At 41.0% G+C, this 23,570-nt stretch overlaps 1 protein-coding gene across 4 annotated transcripts in view; it reads right to left on the minus strand.

The window, feature by feature from the left end:
• The window catches only part of LOC148035670 (sphere organelles protein-like protein), a 157,127-nt gene extending 134,451 nt beyond the window's left edge, over positions 1-22,676 (minus strand). Inside the window, exons 1-3 of one of the 4 annotated variants that reach the window (XM_087677678.1) lie at positions 22,310-22,675; positions 20,800-20,881; positions 20,320-20,710 (exon numbers count right to left, since the gene is read on the minus strand). In XM_087677678.1, the coding sequence (XP_087533804.1) occupies positions 20,320-20,388 (69 nt within the window). In that variant the 5' untranslated portion in view covers positions 20,389-20,710; positions 20,800-20,881; positions 22,310-22,675. Of the gene's footprint in view, positions 1-20,319; positions 20,711-20,799; positions 20,882-22,309 lie in introns of all 4 variants that reach the window. The other 3 variants (XM_087677679.1, XM_087677676.1, XM_087677675.1) reach the window with 3 other exon arrangements.
• Between the last annotated feature and the right edge of the window lie 894 nt (positions 22,677-23,570).

Raw genomic sequence — 23,570 nt, forward strand, 5'->3', positions numbered from 1 at the left:
TCAAAAATACCTCTGAACATATGTGACCATGGATTCCCTGCCTTTGGCCAAGACCGCCAAAGTGTCCCCTCATCTGAGCTGAAGACTAGGAGTCAATCTTGCTCATTGTCAAAGAAACAGCTCATTATGAACCTGGATGTCAATCCGAGCCCCAAGATTTGAACCTACTAAACTTTGGTTCATGCGTCACAAATGTCCCTCTCTAGAACCTATGCACTTGTATACTTGTATGGATGAGCCTCAACTGTCCCATCTCACCATCCTTTCACACTCCCTCTTTGGCACCTCTTTGGCACCAGAGTTGTGAGGGATGATCGCATCACTTACAAGGCTAAAAAAGGTGAAAGGAAGAAAGAGATTGTATCCGAAGTTAAGTATAAGATACTATTCATCCTTCCAAGTGTAAGAGAGGATCAACAGTGTTGTATATCAACTAAAATTACCTCCGCGTTGACAGATACACAATGCCTTTCATGTCAATTTGAAGAGGCTTGTTAATCGTGATATGCCAAAGGACGCATCTACTGAAATTCAACCTAAGGTTTAAGAGCTGCATGACATATTGATACCTAAGCAGATTTTGGCACATAAAGAAAGAAAAAATAGGGGTAAAGTTTCCTGAAGGTATCTAGTGAAGTTTCAAAATACTAAATGGATGGAAGAGGATGACTTGGCAAATCATCCTCAATTGTTGCAACTTTACCTTGATGCTTTTCAATTAGAGTCGACTTTGGATCGGGCTCAATCAAGTTCAACAGAGCAAGGAGAAGTGGGTGTAGTGATAGAAGCGTGTAAACCTGCTGTAATAGACTGCACAGCAAAAGGATGCTCAAGAAATGGAGTCCATATACCAAGACATGAGACCATCAAATACAACAGTGGAGTCGCCGACTAAGTGGGCATCGACACTAGCTTCCTCTCTCCAACTTGCAAATGTCAAAGTATGCTGCGACAATTGAGGAGGAAGGCCTAGCCTATAAATAGGTTCTATCCATGAAAAATTTGGCCAGTCTAAATAATAATATGAAGAACCAGATCAGCTAAAACCATAGAGGAGATCTACCATAACACTAAACCACGAACACGGGCCACATGACCATGGATACCCGATGCCGAATCAAAAATAAAGGCATTCCGAGTACGCCAAATATGCCACAAAGCTGTCCATTTAAGGAAATGGAAGAGACAAGAATAAGCTAATTGCAAAGCAGACATAGAAGCTATCCTTTCCATAATCGACAAACAGGCTGAAATCCACTGCTGAGTCGTCGAGAACCACACACGATAACAAAACTCTAAATCTGTCGAGCAACATGGCAAGAGACAAAAAGATAAAGCAATGTCTCATCACATGTAGTGCAAAAGATAAACGACCACGAGAGATCTTGCGAGCGCACAACACATCCCTAGTTGAAAGACCCCCAATAAGCAACCTCCACATAAACACTTTACCCTGATAAGGAACCTTAGACTTCCAGAGTTGGAGGAATCTTTCTTGCCACTTCTTTTTGTTGTCTTGAATATGCCATAATTTATTAGTCTTTCCAGTGATCCAGCTCTTGACCTTAACCATCTAATGATAGATTTGATTAGTTGACCTTTTGTCAAAATCATCAAGAAGCACAAACATCCAATCTTGCCAGGGAGACGATGGCAGTAAAGCAAGCAAAGGAGAGAACCTTTGAAGCTTGTCCTATATGGATGACCAAATGTCATGATAGCCATGAGGCACCCGAAATTGCTAACGAATATGTCGGAAAGAATAAAGACGGGACTACCCAGGAATAACACCATCATGGACTCTCTGCAACCCCAAACGAGCCATACGATTAAACTTATCTCACAGCAAATCTTTATCAAGCCAATCCAAGGACCTAGAGGTAGCCAGCACTTCTCCTTGCAACGAATTCTCCTTCTTGTGAAGATCAGGAGGGTGCCAAACTGCAAAACGTAACATCTCCTACCAAGATGCAATCGAATGAGAAAGGAGAAAAGGCTAGGAGACCTTAATAGGCCTTGTAGAGTTAAGCACATGCCACTAAGAAACTTGAATAATTGCGCTACCATGAGAGATGCCAGTCTTTTCTATGAAAATATTTGCAATAACTAACTAGGGATGACTCTGTACACACAATGCCTACAAAAGTGCGAGTCTCAAAGCAACCATATGCAAATTAACATCCAATAAAGTTGCTCCCCCCATCCTTTTAGGAGTAGTCACATGTTGCCATGAAATCCACACTTGGCCCAAACGATTCCCTTTCTTTTTCCACAACATAAATCTAATAAGTTGAATCAATTCCAAAAGAGACTTCTTAGTCCAAGGAAGTAGTGGCAGGAAAAACGAGACCATACTGATCATGATGCATTGAGCAACTTTAAGTGTCACATGAAGAGGCCAGCCTTGAGATTTCCAATACATGAACCGATCATGTATACAGGATAACATCCAATCAAGCAAGGCACGGGGGGGTACATCCACACCAATAGGATAACCAAAGTGTCCGGTAATATCTTTTTTAGAAATCGCCACTCCTTGCTAACCCAAAATTTGCAAATCACTCTGTATACAAAAAAGCATTGTAGACTTTTGAGTATCAATACGAAGTCCCAACGCTAAAGCAAAGAGATTCCACGTAGCCATAGCTCGATTAATGTTAGTATGATCAGTCTTAAGAAACATAAAAGAATCATCTGCCAAAGATTGGCCCAAAAGTTGGGCACCATTGGGAAGAGACAAACCAACAATCTCACCTTGATCAACCAACTTATCCAACAATAAGAGCATTGGATGAGTGACCAAAGCAAATAGCAAAGGACTAAGAGGGCAGCCTTGCCAAAGAGACCAAAACACGGCAATTTCATATGCGATCCCTCCATTAAGTGCAATACGAGCCACAGCACCCTAACTAATGGTATCAACAAGAGAAGTCATACGTGGACCAAATCCCATGGTGGACATCAATTGCCACAAGAAGGACCATCTTGCTAACCAAATCGCAAATGTATCAACGAGCAGAGTAAACAGCATCTGAAAGAATCTCTTGTGGTCCCAACAAAGATTTATAATACTCAACACACATTTGGATGATGGAAGCAAGATCGGTCACCATAACACCTTGCTCATCCAACAAATATACAATATTTTCCCGAGTGTATTTTTGTCGTAAACAAGCAAAAAACTTATGAGATTGACAGTTATTATCATGCAAGGCTTCCGCTTTGGCCAGCAATTTGTATTTAGTATATTCCTCCTCCAGAGATTGAACTCTACATTTCAACCATTCAATGTGTGTGAGCAAGTCATCAGTGGTATCCCCTGACTGACACAGAGACAACAAGTGAGCCAACAAAGTTTGCAAATGCTGCAATTCAGCTTGAAAAGAAGAAGCATGCTGAATACCATACTGACACGACAACTCTCGTGCATTGTCTCTAAAAACAGCCCATGCTTCCATCCCTCCAGATAGGACCCTCCAGCTAAAAGAAGCAATAAATTGCTGGATACATTCCAAAAATTGGGTGAGCAAGAGTCAAATGAGATTCCTGTCTAGCATTACGTCTCACCATAGTGACCCAAGAATCTTCCTAAGGAGGCAAATTCTAACCACCCAAGTGCGATGCACACTCAATATCAACTTGGGAGACATCCTTATTTCCATTATCATGTCCACGCAAGGCAAGAGACACAAGAACCACCTCTTGCTATTAAGCCACTTGCTAGGGAGAATGCTCTTGCATATCCATATCAAGATCCAAAGAACGCTGCAATACCTCAAGGCTTCTAACACATTCAAAAACAAAATGACCCAATTGACCACATCTAAAATAATGTCCAGCAAATGTGCCCCATTTAAGCTCATAAACCAACATTTGCATTCCATGGACCTCAAAACTAATTTTGGTTGGCTAAGGTTTCCCTATGTCCCAAAGCAGACAAGCCATGTTCCTATTGCGGGAGGCCAACCGGGGCTTAACCAACACCTCACCAAGGTTTCTCAACCGGGCCAAGGTTTCCCTATGTCCCAAAACATACAAGCCCTATTCCTATTGCGGGAGGCCAACCAGGGCTCAACCAACACCTCACCAAGGTTTCTCAAAACCAGAGGAAGAAGTCGCCAAAGATGTGCAGAAAAATCAACCACCTCCACCCAAATTGGGCATGCCCACCTAAGCACCTATCCTGAAACTCAGCCATAGGCCGCCATGGGACCATATGTACCAACTGACCATCCATGAACAAAGGAATACGTTGCATAATGCAAGCACACACATTTGGGGTACGAAAAAAGACTTCAAAAAACCCTCTCGGTCCATCATAAATCTCTTCAACTAGAGGGACCTACACTTGCCCTAAAACATCATCTTGACGCACATCAACACTAACAAGCATGGACTGCAACCAAGCACGGATCTTAGTAATCAAAGGAATCCTTCCCGTAAAGTAAAAGATGGCTGCCCTCTCATGGAAAGCAGCAATCTGCTGTAAAACCAAGTCAGTTCCCATGACAACAGCCATGTGATCCCCTTCCGGTAAACACCTTGCTTTACCCTCATTGGCATGAACATAATCCGACATAAGATTGTTGGCAGTGGCAAGCATAAACTAAAGAGACCCATCAGTCTATGAGCAAGGAACATGAATATCTTGCTGAAGCAAATTCGAAGCACATAAAACCGGTTCATCAACAGACATCTTACGACGTTTTCCCATCTCCTCCCCATCCATCAACTGCCCTGAATCCTCAGCCAAAGAGTCACCATCCGACTCCACCAAATCTTTGTCATCCCCATGTCCTATATGTTGATCAAGAAAAGCCACATCAATGCCATTTGATTCACGCATATTCGCCATATCAAGGCTCTACCTGTCTCTGTCATTGTTGAGGTCACATATCAGCTCCAAGTCACAAGATTAACAGGGCGACACCCTGTGTAGATAGCACCAAATCCCCCAATAGCTCGAAAGTCGATGCCCAGCTTTGTCTAACAGCCACTGCAAGTGCATGCAACTCCTGCATGGCACAAGTACAGGGCAATAGGAATGTGTCGCAGCAGGCTGTAGCAAGCTGAGATGCAACGAAGGCAACAAGACGATCTGCAAGAACGGAGCAACTATGGCTCTCTCTCTCTCTCTCTCTCTCTCTCTCTCTCTCTCTCTCTCTCTCTCTCTCTCTCCCTCCCAAACCCCAAGTCCCTATAAGACCATCGGCTCGAAATAGATAGCAAGGGCAGAGCACCCCCCCCCCCCAAAACCTCTAACAGTCCCAACGGGGGAAGGCAAACCCCTGGAGGTACACTAGGTTAACTTCCCCCTCTATTTTCAGCAGCTAATGGAGAAGAAGACCTTCGCTACAATAGTTAGTCTCTTGATATCTTCAATCCTGCCATTAGTAGAGTAAAACCTTCATCATGGGAGTTATAATTGCTAGAAGGATCAAGAAAAATTCAACGCGAGCTAGCAACAAAATGAAACAAGAAATGATCAAGGAGGAGTATATCAAGGAGTTGCATGAACAACTGCAAAGTATAAAGAGGTCATGTCGCTAATCAAGGAAAATAAGAGGATTGAAAGTATCAAGAGTGAGATAAGGATTGGTGGCCTCTCCGCAAGATGAGACAAGGAGAAGCTTACTCCAAAGTTTGAGCAAGATATCATCTTGGAAACATATGTACTAAAAGCATAGTTAAACAAGGTTGTTCCATTCATAGGCTTGGGGGACCCTATCCACATTACCCCAAAGGGTACACAAGCTAAGGTTACGTACACGAACATGACAAATCAGGTAGCAATGATCAAACAAAGGAACAAGAGTGCAAATTGCAGATGAGTTGATCCCTCTCCAACTCAAAAATCAATCAATAGAATTAGCCAAAGTTAGAGAGACAAGAAATGGAAAATGGGCAATATACAAAGGAGAAAAAGTAGTTATCAAAGACTTCCGCACTCCATCTCCCCAGAAGACCAGAAGTAAAGTTTCTTGTGAATTTCAGCTATCCTTTACACTTGTAATGAAACCCAAGGTTTGAAATCAAAGTTTTCAGGAGTCATGAGAACTTAGAGTTTAGTCCTTTTTCATATTTCCTTATTACTTTTATGTGTCCACATGGCACTAGTGCCCCGACGTGGAATGTAATGAATTATTTGATTTGTTCTATAGGTCAAATTTCGCCTCCAAAGGGTGTTATATAGATTTTTCTTCTTTCTTTCTTTCTTTCTTTCTTTCTTTCAACATTGTATTTGCATGTAGGTGGGCCCTCTAATGTCATGAAAGTCGTTACTCACAACACATCCAATTGTCAGTGCATGTGCAACTTGCTGAAGGCCAAGTTTCCCCCAATTGTATGGACTCCATGTGCAAGCCACTGTCTTGACTTGCTCATGGAGAATATTGGAGTGCTCAACTGGGTGAAGAAGGTGGTGCTTAAAGCTACATCGATTGTCACCTTCTTCACAAGAATGATAAAGATACTTGCAATGTAATTGCGAGCATAGCAAGCTCGCATCGAAGAAGTGTTCTTCAAATCAATTTGCTTTCACATGGTTGCTTTCGGAGGGCCTTTATGAGTTGCAGTCCAACCTTTGCTAGATAGCAGTGTCCACTCTATGAAATGAGTGGGACGAGCATGAGACAAAGGAGGCCAAAGCCATGCAACACTTGTGCCAAAATGAAGAGTTTTGGCAAAAGGTTCATGTTATTGACATCGTGGTGCCTCCCTTTTGTAGAATATTGCATATAAGTGATAATGAGGAGTCCACCATGGGCTTTCCGTAGAGTTCTTTGAGAGTGGCATTGGTGAGGGTGTGGGCTTGCACTTTGGCTACAAGAGTCACAAAGTGCAAATCTCATTGATATAGAAGAAAGGAGATGGAAATGAATGCATAAGCCCATCCATGTCAAAGTGCAACACATGCGGGAGTGTATGGACAAGACTGAAAACCAATGAACATGAGAGAAGAGGGGGAGAGAAAAGAGACAGAAGAACGCAAAAATCTGCAGTCAATGAATGCCGAAATGAAGAAGGCATATATACAAACAGGCTATCGAAGTATCTCCTCAATCTGGTCTCTCTATCCTCCACCTGAATGACAAGTGAGATTGGTAGGCACACGACAACTATAAATAGCTGGAAATAATGCAATAAAAATAATCAGAGCATCCAACAAAACTCGCCGACCCACAGCAAAAGATACCAACTGCACACAAACTGGCGGACTGCATCATAGATCTGAATCCGTATTGCCACATGGCACTACCGCCTACCTAAAACATGTGTGACCTGCCCGGCAAAAGGTGATTGCACCTAGTGACTGCTGAAAATGCCCAAAGCTGATAGGTAATGCATAACTGTGCCTAACAGTACTGATTGTACCAACTATAGCCTAAGAATGCCAATCCAAGGGATAACTAAATCCCTGATACCCCCTCTCAGATCTTGGATGTGGCATAAGGCTCACGAATCTGGAGTGTTGTCCTCAGTCTTGCAATATGCTACATCAATAGTCTCATCCAAGATAATGAAATGGTACTGTATCTCAATGTGCTTCGACCTAGAATGAAACACAAGGTTTTGTCCCAAATCAATGCAACTCTCATTGTCGCAATGAAGTGTCGTAAGAACTGTCTATGGGCAGCCAAGCTCTCCTAGTAACCTCTGAAGCCACAATCTCACATGTGGTAGAAGACGCCACTATATACTCTACCTCTGTAAAAGAAAGGGCAATTGTGGACTGCTTCTTATTTCTCCACACGATAACATGTGCATCCAAAGTAAAGCAATACCTTGTTGTTGACCTACGTTGAGTTAACATCTCCGGCCCAATCCGAATCCGTCCAATCAGTAAGAACCAAAGTCAAATTGCCAGTACCTCCTGGATAATGAATACCAAGAACCACAAGATCCTCATAGCAGCTTGCCAATGGACCACCTTGGGTTCACCCATGAACCCAATAAACAAACCTACAGGAAAGCACAAATCCATCCAAGTGTTAAGGAGCCATATCAACAACCCAATCAGCTACCTATAGCGGGTAGCATCCACCACTCATGAATCTCCATGGACCATAGCCTTCTAGTTCAAATCCATAGGAGTAGAAATAGCCTTGCATCCCTCCATCTCAAATATAGTCAAAAGCTCCTGCACATACCACCGTTGGGAGATGAAAACCCCCCTCGGAGTCTGTCAAATCTCATACCTAAAAAGAAATAGAGAAGGCCCATATCCGTCATCTCGAACATCTCATGTAGCACCTCCTTTGTTTGCTTGACCTTCTGGGCATGGTCACCTGTCATGATGAGATCATCCACATAAGCATAAACAATGTGTGCCCTCTAGCTGAGGTGTGGACATACAACTTACTTGACCTTTTGAGCATGGTCACCTATCACGATGAGATCATCCACATAAGCATGAACAACATCTGCCCTCTAGCTGAGGTGTGGACATACAATTGGCGATCGAAAGAGGAACGTCAATACACTAACTTCCATTGGAGGAATGAGTCCATCTTCTCATTCCAAGCATGTGGAGTATGTTCGAGGCCATAAAGGGCGTTCTTCAACATGTACACCTATCCATCGAATGAGGAAAAGCCAGGAGGCTACTCAATATAGATTTCCTCCTTCAAGTCACCATTAAGAAAGGCAAACTTCACATCAAGCTAATAAATTGGCCATCTCCTATCACTTGGTAAGGCAAGAACCACCCTAATGGTAGCCATCCAAGCTATAGGTGCAAAGGTATCATGGAAATCCACCCCTAGCCGCTATGTGAAGCCTTTTGCCTATGAGCAAGCCGAGGCACAAAATCCCAAGTGCCATTTCGCTCAATAGCATCCAACTCATGCTCCATAACCTTCTTCCAATGGTGTGACTATAAAGCCTTCTGCTCAGAGATGGGCTTCCTATCCTACATGGCACAAGTCATCACATAGTAGTTAGTACAAACAAGCTCAGTGAAATGTACCTCAAACAAGCTCAGTGAAATGTACCTGGTTCCTCCAAGAGTACCACAGGCCATCCTACATCTACCACTTCTTAGGAACTCCCTCAATCCTTGAATCACGAAGTGTATCACACGAGCCCAACAAGGAGGAGGCCAATACTCCCCTCACCGCTCTGCCTATGCCGAAGTCTCTAGAATATCCACTAGTGCTAGCTCAACAAGTAAATCCAATGGTGAAGCAATCTTCTCCACTAAGAGTGGAGCCTCAATAGATAGGGGCTCCAAAGGCACTAAAGTAGGTCTCTGCAGCTGGAAACTCTACAAACCGAGCATCTCGACTCGTGTATACCTCCATAAATCAAGATCATAAAGCTTGTATCCTTCGAACTGTGAGTTATAACCCATGAACACTTATCTTTTGGAGGCCAACTCAAATGTATCCCTCTTTCTTTAGAATGTGAACATATGCATCACATCCGAACACCTTGAAATAAGAAACATCTGGCTTTTGATGAAAGTAAGTCTTAAAAGATATCCTACCACAATCACAGCCGATGTAGGGGATCAATTAAGGATGTGAATGGCGGTGGCCATTGCTTTGGCCCATAGACACTAAGGTGTCTACCAATGTTCCATCTCGGTCCGCGCCACCTCAATCACGTTGTAATTCTTCCACTCCAATATGCTATTCTCCCGAGGGATATTCATGTTGGCAAACTCCTGATGAATGCCACAATCTACACAAAACCAAGTTAGCTAATGGGAGACAAACTCCCCTCCCTTATCGGAAAGCAAGGCCTTGAGTTTCCTATCGTACCTGTTCTCCTCAAAGATCAACAAATCCTTAAAGTGTGATAATGCTTCTAACTTCAACTCCAAGTAATACACCCAAGTCATCCTGCTAAAATCATCATCAATTGGCATAAAATACAAACTCCCCTTAAGGGACTCCGTCCTCATCAATCCACATAAGTCCGTTGAAACAAGCTCCAAGGGCTCCATAGCCCATTGTGAAGCCTTGCTAGGAATAGCATCTCTATGTTGCTTGCCCTATGAATTGCCCCCAATGCAAGATATGCATCACGAGTGGCTCGCCCCAATCTCTAGCAATCTTTGCACTAGCTGACCACGAGCTACCTTCCAAAGGTACTCGTAGTTAAGATGGCCAAACAAAGCATGTCATAGCTCAATCCGAGTTTGACAAGAAAGAAGAAGAGAAGAAAAGGCAAATGAAAACCACATCTTATAGACTCCATTCTCCTCATGTCATACAAAAAGAACCTGTTGAGACACTCCATCAAGAACTTGAAAGGAGTCTTTATCAAACACTATCGTCAAACCAAGAGCATTGATCTTGCTCACTAAAAGTAGATAATACCCTAAACCTAGGCACCTCTGATATGCACCTTACCCATCCAGAATCAAGTGTATATCACATTTGCCTTTGATTGGGACCAAAGAGCTATCACCTAGGAGAATTTGCCCATGCATCGGACACATACAGGCAATACCATATGAAGTAAAAGTCATGTGGACTGAAACCAGCCTTCCTTCTTGGAGAGGGTGGTAATTCCCTAGTCAAGCACTTAAATACAGCAATCAGTAAAAAAACAACAATTGAAATGCACAATTTACCTTAACAATATTGGACATTGGACACCCTGTTGACCCCAAAACTGGCACCCCTTTTGATATTTCTTAACTTCAATTGCCAATGGACTAATTACAAGCCGAGATTCCACAATCTCCTTAGCTAATCCAAAAGCCCTTTACTGTTCCAACAACCACAAAAAAATTGGGCAATTTGCCCCTTGAATTTCACCCAAGACTTGTGGATCCTAGCTAACCAAATGCTGCCCCAAATTTACAATGGATGGGCTAACATCTAAAATCCTTGTCAATATCACAAATCGCAGGTGCTGATTTCAATGTACCATGCCTTTTGTTGGGATGGGTCCCGAGGTGGCTACTAAACCCTAATTTCTACAAAATTTTAGGGTTTACAACAGAATTCTCCTTGCAATCCACCAAATATGGGTGAGTACTTCTGAGAATGGCTAGAAAACGTTGAGACTTGCTGAGAGGAGTGAAAGAGCTATAGAGAGAGAAATTCCAGAAATTCTTCGTGGAGAAGCCCCAAAATAGGCTGCTACCCTGCTTGGATCAGCCTCGACGTTGTCGCCTGCTGCCTAGAGAGGCCCAAACTGCTGCTGTCACCAGCAGCTGGAAGACTCATTAATGCTGTCACCTGCTCTCCCTAGCCTCTTGGTTGTTGTCTCTTGCCTGCAATGGCTAAAATCAAGCCTGAAATCTGATCCGCAAATCTCCCTCTCTCTCTTTTCCAAGCTGAATGAATGAAAACATTTCCTCCAACCCCAAAAACGCTTTTCTCAATCACATAGCTATTTATGCCAAGTGGCAACTTCTAAACTCATTTTCCAACATTATCCAATCATTAAATTAATTTTTAGAATTAAATAATTCTAAAATTTACTTTCAACCCTTTTGACCCTAGCCAAAATTAAATGTGCCCGTCCATAGTCAAATTGGCTAGACCATTTGCAACCTAGAGTGGTCCTGACCTCCATTAACCCTTGCACTGGAATTAATTACTTAATTAATGCTAGTCCCTAGTGTCACCACAAACACTTATTTGCCAAAGATCTATCCTAGGGTCAAAAGTAACACCAACTGACCACCAAAATCCAATTGGCATAACTTATCACAACTTTTGCCTTTGATATCCACTCCATCCTCGAGATACTTGGCCTGTCACCATGAAATAACTGCCATGTGCAACACATGTGCTAAATAACCTTGCATGTTTGATTAATAACTTAATCAAATGTTATCAGCAAGATTAAAGTATCTCAAAATTTCATGTCATGTGACAGACCTCCCCCTTGAAATCCCTGCAATCAACCTCGATTGCATTGCATTGTGCCAAAGGAAAAGCATATTGAACTAAAATTTCCATAAGGCATCAAAGTCACAACATTAACCACTGTTCTCTAACCATGCTACATGTCCAAACCTTGCTGAAAATCTCCAACCAGCATATACATGACATAAATCTGAAAGCTTATGTTTCTCAACTATTCTAACTTCACAACCATAGTAAAGCATAATCTTAGTATTAACCATAGCTGAAACTATCAATGGCATTTACTAACATGCTATTGTCTATGAAACCAACTATAAACCATTGAAAACTAAGCATAAATTGATCATAGACTGATCACTTGCTTATCACAAACTAATTGCAAAAATTGACCAACAACTGATTCAAAACTTGATGCGAAACTGATCCCACAAGTGACCATAAATGGTTCTCAAACTGATCAAAAACTAAGCTGAAACTCATCAAAATTTGATCCCAAAATTGAGGCAAAAGTTCATGCCAAACTTATCATAAACCAATCCCAAACCAATGCAAAAGTATAGTCTCAAAGCCATGGTAACAACCATACTCATCTGCATACATCTCATAGTGACTAGTACACTAAGTAGTAACCTCATGGCAAACATACTGTTAGCACAATACCTTGGATGCATGCTTAATACACCCAAGATCCAGTACATATGAGAGTTGTCCACAACTGGAGGAGAGGATGTGCTACCTCCACCTCAAGCATCAAGCAATACTTCACACCCTTGCTCTACTAAACCTGACTGAGCCCAAACTGAAGTCCGCTCTAACTAAAAGGCATCTAGGTAAAGCTACAATAATTAAGAATGGTTTGCCAAGTCATCCTCTTCCATCCATTTTGCATCCATTGGTGAATAATTCTAAAACTTCACTAAGTATCTCTTGGAAACTTTACCTCTAACCTTTCTTTCCTTATGAGCCAAGACCTACTTAGATAACAAGATCTCATCCAACTCCTCAATCTTAGGCTGAATTTCAGCAGATATATCCTCTAGCACATCACCACAAAAAGGCCTCAACAAATTGGCATAAAAGGCATTGTGTGTCTGCCAATGCAGAGGTAATTTCAGCTGATATGCCACATCGCTGATCTTCTCCAACACTTAGAAAAACCCATAGTATCTTGTACTTAGCTTTGAATACAATCTCTCTCTTCCTTTCATCTTTTTCAGCCTTGCCTTTTCAAAGTGCAGCAATATATAATCGCTCTTTGCAAACTACAAAGCACATCTATGGCAATCAATCGCCTTGTTTTGATTTTTCTGTGATCTTTGAAGTGTATCTTTGCATAGGTTGCATCCAAGTTTTCCACATAATGATTAGTCTTAAAGATTTTATCCTTAGTCTACTAGATAGATGGTATCTTCTTGCCACCCTCAACCACCTCGAATGGAGCTTTGCTAGTGGAGCTATGCACTATGTTATTGTAAGCAAACTCAACCAATGGCAAATACTACTCCCACTATGTCTTGTGGTTTGAAACATAGCACCTCAAAAGATTCAACACTGTGAAATTTTCTTCCTTAGACCGACCATTTGTCTGTGGATGAAAGAAGGATGAGAATTTCAACGTGATATCTATATTCTCAAATAATCCCTTCCAAACTAAACTAGTCATTTAAGGGTCTCAATCTTTAACACTCAACTCTGACATACCATGACACTTAAAGATGTACTGCAAAAACAATAGTCCCATATGATCAACCTTTATTTATTTTCTTCCTTACCAAAATGAAATGGGCATGTTTGCTAAACTTACAAATGATAGTTCATATTCCATCGTTCCCTATAGATATCCTGGAAAGCTCAAAAATAAAATCCATCGCAATGCTTTGTCAAGATCTATCTAGAATAGGCAAGGATTGCAACAAGCCCCGTCTGTATTTTTTGCCTATCGTGTTTTACTTTCTGACATATGATAGATACATGTCATAACAAATTGCTCTATATCATGCCTCAAAGCTAGCCAATAAAAGAAATACTCCACTGCCTTGACTGTAGCATCGATACCTCTGTGTCTTACACATGGAGAAGCATGACATTCAATGATAACTCTACGCATCAACTGCTTTGTGACACACAGTCGCCCATGCATCATCAGAAATCTACCTCTAAGCACAAAGTGCTCATGTCTCTAGTTATTGAAAAGTTGATCATAAACATTGGCAAAGTCTGTATCAGCAACATATTGCTCTTTCATGGCATCCAACTCAATGTGATGAACCATACTGATGGCTGAAATTTATGGCTTATGTGACAATGCATTAGCTATAACATTCATTTACCATCAATATGTAAAATATGAAAATGAAACACGGAGAGAAAATTTGTCCACCTCATATGTTTCTCTGACAACTTTTTCTACGTTAAAAAGTATCTCAAAGTTTAATGGTCTGTCTGCACTATAAAATCATCCCCCAACAAATAATATTTCCACATAGTGCATGAATTACGGCCAATAGCTCTTTCTCATAGACTTACAAATTATTCTCTACACCATAGAGAATTCAACTCTCATAAGCCACAACTCGACCATCTTGCATAAGAACAGCCCCAATGATGTTACCACATTCATCACACTGAACCACGAATAACTTCCATAAATCGAGCAATACAAGCATAGAATCTAAAGTCATCTTATCCTTCAATTTTTCAAATGCTGAAATTTCCACTATTATCCATCTAAATGATACCGTTTTTTGTACAGATCTTATGCACATTTTTCAAAGGTGGCCATAATCGTATTACCTCAACCTTTGCAAAGTCTATAGGAATACCATTGGCTGATACAATATGCCCTAAAAAGTCGATCCCATGTAAAAAGAGCTCATTTTTCTTGCCATTGATAACCAATCTATACTTATACAATTCATTGAGCACAATGTCCAAGTGCTTTCTATGCTCTACCTTATTCTCGGATTGAAAGTGGCAAGAGCGTTCATAAGTCCAAAAGGCATATATAGCAAGAAACTCATATAATCCAAAAGATATCCTGAAAGCTGCCTCAAACACATCCTGCGTTCTAATACATCTCTAATGATAACCACTTTTCAAATCTATGCGGTTGGATATGACTGCCCCCTGCAATCTATCCATAACATCATCGACCGGAGGGATCAAAAATTGATTCTTTATCGTGATCATACTCAAAGAATAATAGTCAATACACATACACCATGAATCATCCTTTTTCTACACCAAAAGCACTAGAGAATAAAAAAGAGATAAGTTAGGTTAAATCAACCCTTTTTCTAAGGGCTCATTTACCTAACTCATAATCTCCTCGTACTGGGCTGCACTAACTATGTAAGGTGGCTTATTAGATGGGCTACTACTATAAATAAGATCTATGCATGACCTTCAAGCCTTTCAAGCGTTAGCTACCCTTGAAATGACTAAGAGAAGCAATCAACATATATTTTCAATAATTACATGCAATCCTTCTCTAACTTAGATATATTCCTAGCATTCTCACTATTATTTCTATCCTTAGTAAAAACCAAGTATGTTGAAAGATGATCTTTCATTGCTTTACAAATGATAGCTGCAAATATAACAAGGCCAAATTTCCCTTTCACTTTTACATCAAGTGTGAATATCTTTTTCTTATGCTAAATAGTAATCTCTTTTACACGTGAATCAATCGTGGCATGCATACAGTGATACCATGGCATACCAAGCAATACATCAAAACCCTCAAATGGAGCAATAAAGAACTCTTCACTATCCACACATTCTTGTCTACACAACCAAAGCTTTTCAATGAGTAGTGTAACAGGCTTTGCGTGACCCTTACAAGCCATTCCAACTTTCCCCACGGGTCCCATCTCATCCTCTCTAATGCCTAAACGGGCTACCATATCAACAGAAATTAAGTTAGCTCATGCACCATTATCAAAGAATATCAATGCATGTTAATCTCTAATTTTGCCCATGCTCTACACAACTCAATAGCATCATCATTGGGCTAATCACTAACAACATCAAGCACCAATCCCACTGGTTTTCTTAAGATCTCCCTAATTTTCTGATTTTCCAGCTTGTTGCCTATTGGGACAATCCCTTGCAATGTGACCCTCCTATTCACAAATAAAGCATTTATTTGCAACCATCAATTCCCTACATTGTGCCAATATTTTCAAGCCCTTTCTTTGTTGTTTTGGCGTCTTTTTAGGCTGATTTTTAGATCTAACCCATTTCTCAACCTTCAACAACTTTTTATCAGCTTCTCTTCACTCTCTAGGAAGCCTGAATCCTTCCCATGCAACAAGGCATCAGCTATAGCAACAGTCTCTATGAGCTAAGACATGCTACAGAGTGGATTTAATGCAAAAATCCCTTATTTCTTTAGGCAGCCCACAAATATATTTTTCCACTTACTCATGAAGGGGTACGGGGCGATAAGAAGTGACAAGCAACAATGCATCCCAAAACTTCTTATTGTATTGCTCCAAATTCTTGCATTCCTTAGCATCAAGCCTATTCCAAGTTGTCACAATGTCCACCTCAAAGGTACTTATCAACTAATTCGATGCAAACATTTGCTTGAATTGTACCTATGTTCACGGTACTCTACCTTGTATCAAAAGAGTGAACCACAACCGTAATGCATTCCCCTTCCAAAAACTAGCAACCTTTCGCATCTTTGAGGATTTGGTGAAGTTTCCCCCTTAATAGTCTGCATCAAAGTGCTGAATGAAAGTCAAAGCTTTCAGCCTATCTTGTCTACCACACTGAAGGACTCAAACTTCACTACTTTTCCACCCTCATCATTGTCTTTTGCTACCCCTTTGGGTGTCAAGTTGTCATATAGTAGTTGCTGCAAAAACGGAGCATCTATTGAATTTACATCAAAACCAATACCACACAAAGCATTTGTATGACCAGCACTCATTCCTTGAGCCCCATAAACATTCAGTAATTTACAAACACATCACCAAACCTGCTACTTTGTGCCCCGGGTATCAAGCCAATGCTATCATATATAGGGTTTTACACATTTTCAATCATACCCAAATATATTTGGCCTTGCGTACCATGCATTGGCTGCTACATACCATAGGGATTTGTGCCACACATTCCCGTATTCAATTTCTGTTCAACCATAGCATGAAAATTTGTGCTACCACTTAAGTTTCTTGGCTGCCCAATCATAGCAAGTATACCCGGCTGTCCAAAATCCATTGGATTGGCACTTCCATCATGGCATTGCACTTGCATTCCTTGCCCTATAGATACTAACTATTCTCCTTCATTAGCATCCTTGGGAGCTTCAAGTAAAGGCTTTGGCATTACCTTCAGTGCACCTTGTTATGCCAAAGGTGTAGAAGATGACTTCTTCTTCTTGCCCTTGTCCTTTTTCGAAATATTCAAAAATCGAGTGAACTAAGGATCCTTTGCCAATTCAGCAAAGAGATTTGCTACGGTTCTCATCCAATTCTTGAACTGATCATCAGATTCCTCTTCACTTTGTTGGTCATCAGCCTCATTATGCATTGAAGGTCCTGCATCTTACCCAACAGCAACATTTTCAGCTTGTTGTCCATGATTTGAGCCTTGTCTAAGATCGGGCATTGCATTTCCTTCTTCCCCATGTGAGTGTCTATACTAAGAGACATCATCAATGATTGATTCCATCTCACTGTATAAAGACTTACTGCTATAATTTCTCAGCTGAGAATAAAAATCAGCACTAGCCCAAAGCTTTGGCTTGCAATTAAGTGTCTTGAGCCCACCAAATCAAAGGATTGAGTGGTTTCCCAGCAATGGAACCATGAAACCAACCTTCCTTCTTGGAGAGGGTGGTAGTTCCCTAATCAAGAGCTTCATTACAACAATCAACAAATAATCTTGGACATTGGACACCCTATTGACCCCAAAACTAGTGCCCCTTTCGATATTTCTTTAACTTCAATTACCAATGAATTGATGACAAACTAAGATTCCACAATCTCCTTGGCTAATCCAAAAGCCCTTTGCTATTCCAACAATCAGCAAACAAGTTGGGCAATTTGCCCCTTGAATTTCACCCAAGACTTGCTCTAATCGAACCCCAACTTGCCAAATGCTACCCCAAATTTACAATGGATGGTCTGGCATCTAAAATCCTTGTCAATATCACAAATGGTAGGTGTTGATTTCAATGTACCATGCCTTCTCCTAATTGGCATGGATTCTGAGGTAGTTGTTAAACCCTAAATTATGTAGAAATTTAGAGTTTACAACAAAATCCTCCCTGTTGTCCACCAAATATGGCTAAGTGCTTCTAAGAGAGGCCGAGAAACGCTAAAATTTACTGAGAGGAGTAAAAGAGCTATAGAAAGAGAAATTCCATAAATTACTCACACAGAGAAGCCCCTAAATAGGCTGTTGCACTACTTGGATCAGCCCCAAGGCTATCGCCTTCTGCCTGGAGAGGTCCAAACTATCATCACCTGCTCTCTCTAGCCTCCTGGCTGTTGTCTCATGTCTCCAATGGCTGAATTCAGGCCTGAAAAATGATCAGGAGCTCTCCTTCTCTCTTTGCCAAGCTGAATGAACAAAAACAACTTGCACCAATCCCAAAAACGTTTTTCTCACTTGCATGGGTATTTGTGCCAAGTGACAACCTTCTAAACCCATTTTCCAACATTATGTGGCCATTGGATTAATTTTCAAAATTAAATAATTTTGATTATTAATTTCAACCCTTTTGACCTTGCCCAAAATTAAATATGCCAATCCATAGTTAAATTGACTAGGCCATTTGCAACCTAGAGTGGTCCCTAACCTCTATTGACCCTTAGACTGGCATTAATTACTTAATTAATGATAGTACCTAGTGTCACCACTGACACTTATAAGCCAAACAACTATTCTAGGGTTAAAATTGACACCAACGGACCAGCAAAATCCAATTGACATAACTTATCACAACTTTTTCCTTTGACATCCACTACATCCTCAAGATCCTTAGCCTATTACCATGAAATAACTGCAACTGGATGTACACAATGCTCAAAGGCAAAGCAATCCAAAGACTAATGACTGTCATGGAAGCAAGCTGAGAAAGTGTCATAGAGTTTTAGAGAACGTATCCTGAGTGCAACAACCACCATACTGAGGTAGAAGCTGAGGAGTCGTCGATAGACTAGAGCTAAGGATGACAAAACACATTGTCGATGTAGTAGAATGATATATAAACAGTACGGCAGCAAGCTCGAAACCAAACGCAGCGGATCTCTAAGGCTAGAAAGGCCAACTTCTACTCAGTTCTCAGCAAAGGTTGTTTAGGAGACTAAAGCAGTAAGGATGAGTATGGGCAATTTTCCCTTAAAAGTTATTTGTCTTAGATATAGAGCTTTTAGATCAAGACCTAGGTTTCTTCAAAGAGTACCTAGCTCTAATACAATGTAGAGAATTACTAGAGCACTAAAGATATATACAAGCATACAATTAAACTCCAAGTGATAATGGAAGAACATTGAGGTAAAGAGTAACTCAAAGATAGTGGACACTGCACAATGAATAATGTGTAATATAATCTCGCTCATCATGCTCAAAGACAAGTGGAGCTAGCTCTTTCCAAATAAGAATCTCACGTACCTTAGAGGTAAGCAAATTGGTATAGAAAACATCATATTTTGGGGATGGCAACTGGGTAAGAAGAACCATCGCCATGTCCTTTGAAGATATTTCCCAACCGAGGGATACAAGCTCATCTTGTATGTGCTCCATCCTGTTGATATAGTCCTTCATAGAAGGAGAGTCATCAACTAAGAGCATCTCGAGTTTCTTCTCTAGGGTGATACCATGAGCAAAGGTCTTCTGATGATAAAGAGAACAGAGCTTCATCCACACTTCCATTGCAGTCTACAACATGCATACATGAATAAGAATTGAATCTTGAAAGCCCATAAAGAGAAAAGACCTAGCTCGAGAATTGAGCCGATCCCATAGAGTTGTTTGGTCCATTATAGAACCAATGGCGCAATCCTCCTCGAGATGAGGAATTGGAGTGGTGACAAAAGCCCAAAAATCAAAGGTGTCAAGAATGCACTTCACTTTGCATGACCAAAGAGAGTAGTTTGACCCATCAAGGCAATCTTCTTTAGGTAATGAAGGGAGAATATACACCTGTACAGAAGGTGCCATCATGATTCATGACAATACATGGGCCAAAAGGACAAGCCTTATGTGAGACATGTAAACAAGCGGGTAGAGGAGAAAGCTACTTTGATCTCTTCGAGTGGTATTCCCTTTAAGAACGATGCTATGATCTTCTTTCTTTGTGTCATTCTTCGTGGTTCGAATGCCTATCTTTTGAAGAACAGATAGACTCCTCGTCTGAGTCATCAAACGCATTGAACCAGTGGTATTCCATCTCTAAAAGAGACCTACAATCGCACTTGAAAATTTATGTTTTGATATCAAGATGCCTAAACATAGGGAACAACAGCCATACCTTGCAAAAAGAAGTTGTAGATGTCACGTATGCTTTATGGATAGCCCAAAAACAGTAGCAAGCTCGCATTCTTTACAACAAATCTGCTCCAAACAGCAATCTAGATGTAGTCCCCTCTTGTAGAATCCTCCATGTTCTCACTGAGGCAATGATACCATGAGAGTGTGCAATGGAAGAGAAACATGAACATGGAGAGGAAAGAGAAGAGAGAGACAGCAAGAGAGGAGAAAAAAGTGATAAATTTGCACTCCATCTGAATGGAAGGCTGAATAAAATGGTGGACCGATCAATCCTTGCATGCAGCCCAATGTGTCAATGAGGCCACCGGATCAGGCTGACAACAACAACAATACTAGAGACGAAGGAGTGTTGAAGATGGAGTATCACGAACCTGTAGGAAGAAAGCCAATACCAAATCTGAATGAACAAATCCTACCGACCAAAAATTTGTTGCAATTGACCAAAAGACAGCTGGCCAACCTGTCATAAATGAGTGGCAATAGTGGCATGAACATATGATCAGCTGCCCGCTAAAACATGTTGGCTGCCCTCCCACTAATCACTGCAAAAGAAATGCAAGGGCTAAGACACGACCCTCTATGAACGCAAAGACTCCCTAGACTCATTGAAAAAGAAATGTTTAATGCACACAGAAATAATGGGCTGAAACAGTCAGAGCTCCTATGTCTACTCACACTCTTAACAAAGCTCACAACCAAGAAATGACTAATTGACAAAATACATGCTAACACTACTTAACTGGCGAGATGCATTGTGCTCCTCATTGAGAGCATGATATAGGAGGGTGTTAGTGGTCATGTTTTTCTCCATGTCTATGTATTGGTTGTGAGTTTCAATCTGAATCAAGCAAGGACATTTGGAGCTCTAGCATTGGTCTTGTCCATCACTCTTTTCCATGCTATCCAACAAACCATCCATAACATTTTAGATGGTGATAGCAACTTGGCACATTGATTTGGTTGCTCTCTATCCACCCAAATCTACCAATTCATGGCATAGGTGACATGCATTTCTCCGAATCTTTGCCCCTTTTATGGGCAATCAAGGGATCTTATCAAATCCAACCTACAGTGGAGAGAAAGAGATAATAACTTGCAGTTCATATCATTAACTACAATGCTACATCAAGTATTAGACCTCAATTGATCACTTTTGCATCTACATTTGTGATGCTTATGCTTATATGTCAGCATAGAAGAGGGGCAGGCTAGAGAGAAAGAGATGATAGCTTGCAGTTTAAATCATTAACTAAAGTGCTACATCAAGTATTGGACCTCAATTGATCACTTTTGCATCTATATATGTGATGCTAATGCTTATGTGTCAGCACAAAAAAGGGGCAAGTTGGACCGCCCCTGCCCCAAAAAAAAAAATCCAAGAAGCACATCTTTGTTGACTACAACACTATTCTAAGTTTTTCCAATAGGCTACAATGTAAATCTAACCAACACCAGTTTGTAGCGCATGGCAAGCTCAAGCCTAGCGACACCATCCAACTAATGCAATCATCTGACTATAACTGAGCTTCTTAATCATTAGTCCATATGCTTCATAGTCCTTGGCATGTCCTTCAACTACCAATATGCATACGTCTTAACATTAAGACAAGTTTGCAAGTGCTAAATAACGGATCATGTGCCTGGTTTATTCTACACATAAGCTAGACGATCAATGACTTGTCAAAGCCCACCTAGAAAACTTGAGACCTAGACAATGACTCGTCAAAAGATAGGTACTTGTCTAGATTGAAGTTGTTATAGCCATAAATCAATAAGAATTTGATTTAGTACAGAGCTGGACAAAGTTACTTGTTTAGATTGAATCTAAGGGCCAAAATCAACACATATTAACTTAATGTAATGCCGAAACAAGCAATGTATCATGCAGTTATAAAACATGTAGTTACAAACACGTGAGCTACAGAACGTAGCGTGTCAAGGCTACCTCTGCGGGAGGATGAGAGACGTACACGAAGCAAGATACCGTGAGGGCAGGACTTGGAGAGGTTGAAAGTGAGGACGATGTCGCCTGCAAGCTCAGCGATGGTGTGCACGTGGGGGCGCACCACGAGCCAGGAGGCTAGCAAGCCATCGTCCAGCTGGTTAGGTCTGAGAATGCTGCGGTCCTCGAAGCAGAGCTTTATCCTCACGCTGCCCTCGCACGAAGCGCTACTCCTGATTGCAAGCTCCATAGCTCGTCGATTGCCTTCTATTTTTCTTTGTTTGTTCTCGTTTTCTCGTTGGGACAAACTTCCATGACGAGTGCAGTCCCTCGCAATTTTATAAGAGCAGTATGGACGTCTACTCAATGGGCGTGTGGACATGCAACTCAGCTGCTCTCAAACTAGTGAGAGTAAAAGTGGGTGTACTCGAATATACTACGTATATATACTTGGAACATACTACGTATGTATGCTTGGGATGACATGGTGGAATACCATTGGGGTTTCAAGGGGAAGCTCTCTTTTTTTTCGTAAACAAGGGGAAGCTCTCTCTCTCTCTCGTGTTAGTTTGGTCTTTCTCTTTCCTCATGTGGGGCAAATAGTCTTTGGTGTCCTATCCAACTAACCTATGTGTGTCACGTGTGTGTTGTAGGTAAGTTGCCCTCCACCACAAGTCGATAAACTTGCATAGAGGGGCTCTTAGCCCATCTTGTAGTTTGGTGATTTTTCATTTGTTATATATATTTTATTTATTAAAAGTCAATACCTAATATAAGAAGTTAATCAATAATCCTAATGCTACTATAACTCTTTTAAGAATGCCATACAAGGCACCCCAAAACATGTAGTCTCGATCCACATCCATGCGCCCTTGCTCTCTCTCTCTCTCTCTCTCTCTCTCTCTCTCTCTCTCTCTCTCTCTCTCTCTCTCTCTCTCTCTCTCTCTCTCTCTCTCTCTCTCTCTCTCTCTTCGTAATAGGTAATTGTATTGATTACAAAAAAAGTACAAGATTACATGATTACGAGATGCAAGATGGCTCTAGGCAATCGTGCATAAACTTGCTTTACAAAAGATCAAATAACTAAAAGAGTACAAAATTCATAGCAAAGAAGCAATAAAGATTGCCATATACCAAGGAGCTAGATTTTCCCTAGGGAGAAGATCAACATGTTGCATAAGATCTAATTGCCAGTGTAGAAAACCCTTGAGTTTGGCTATGTATCCATGGACACCCACCGCAAAGTCAAAGACAAAATCATTCCAAGTTATCCAATTATGCCAATAGCC

Source organism: Lygodium microphyllum, chromosome 5 (genome assembly GCF_053477565.2).
Source record: "Lygodium microphyllum isolate KBCC chromosome 5, Lygodium_microphyllum_v1.1.10, whole genome shotgun sequence".
Lineage (NCBI taxonomy): Eukaryota > Viridiplantae > Streptophyta > Polypodiopsida > Schizaeales > Lygodiaceae > Lygodium > Lygodium microphyllum.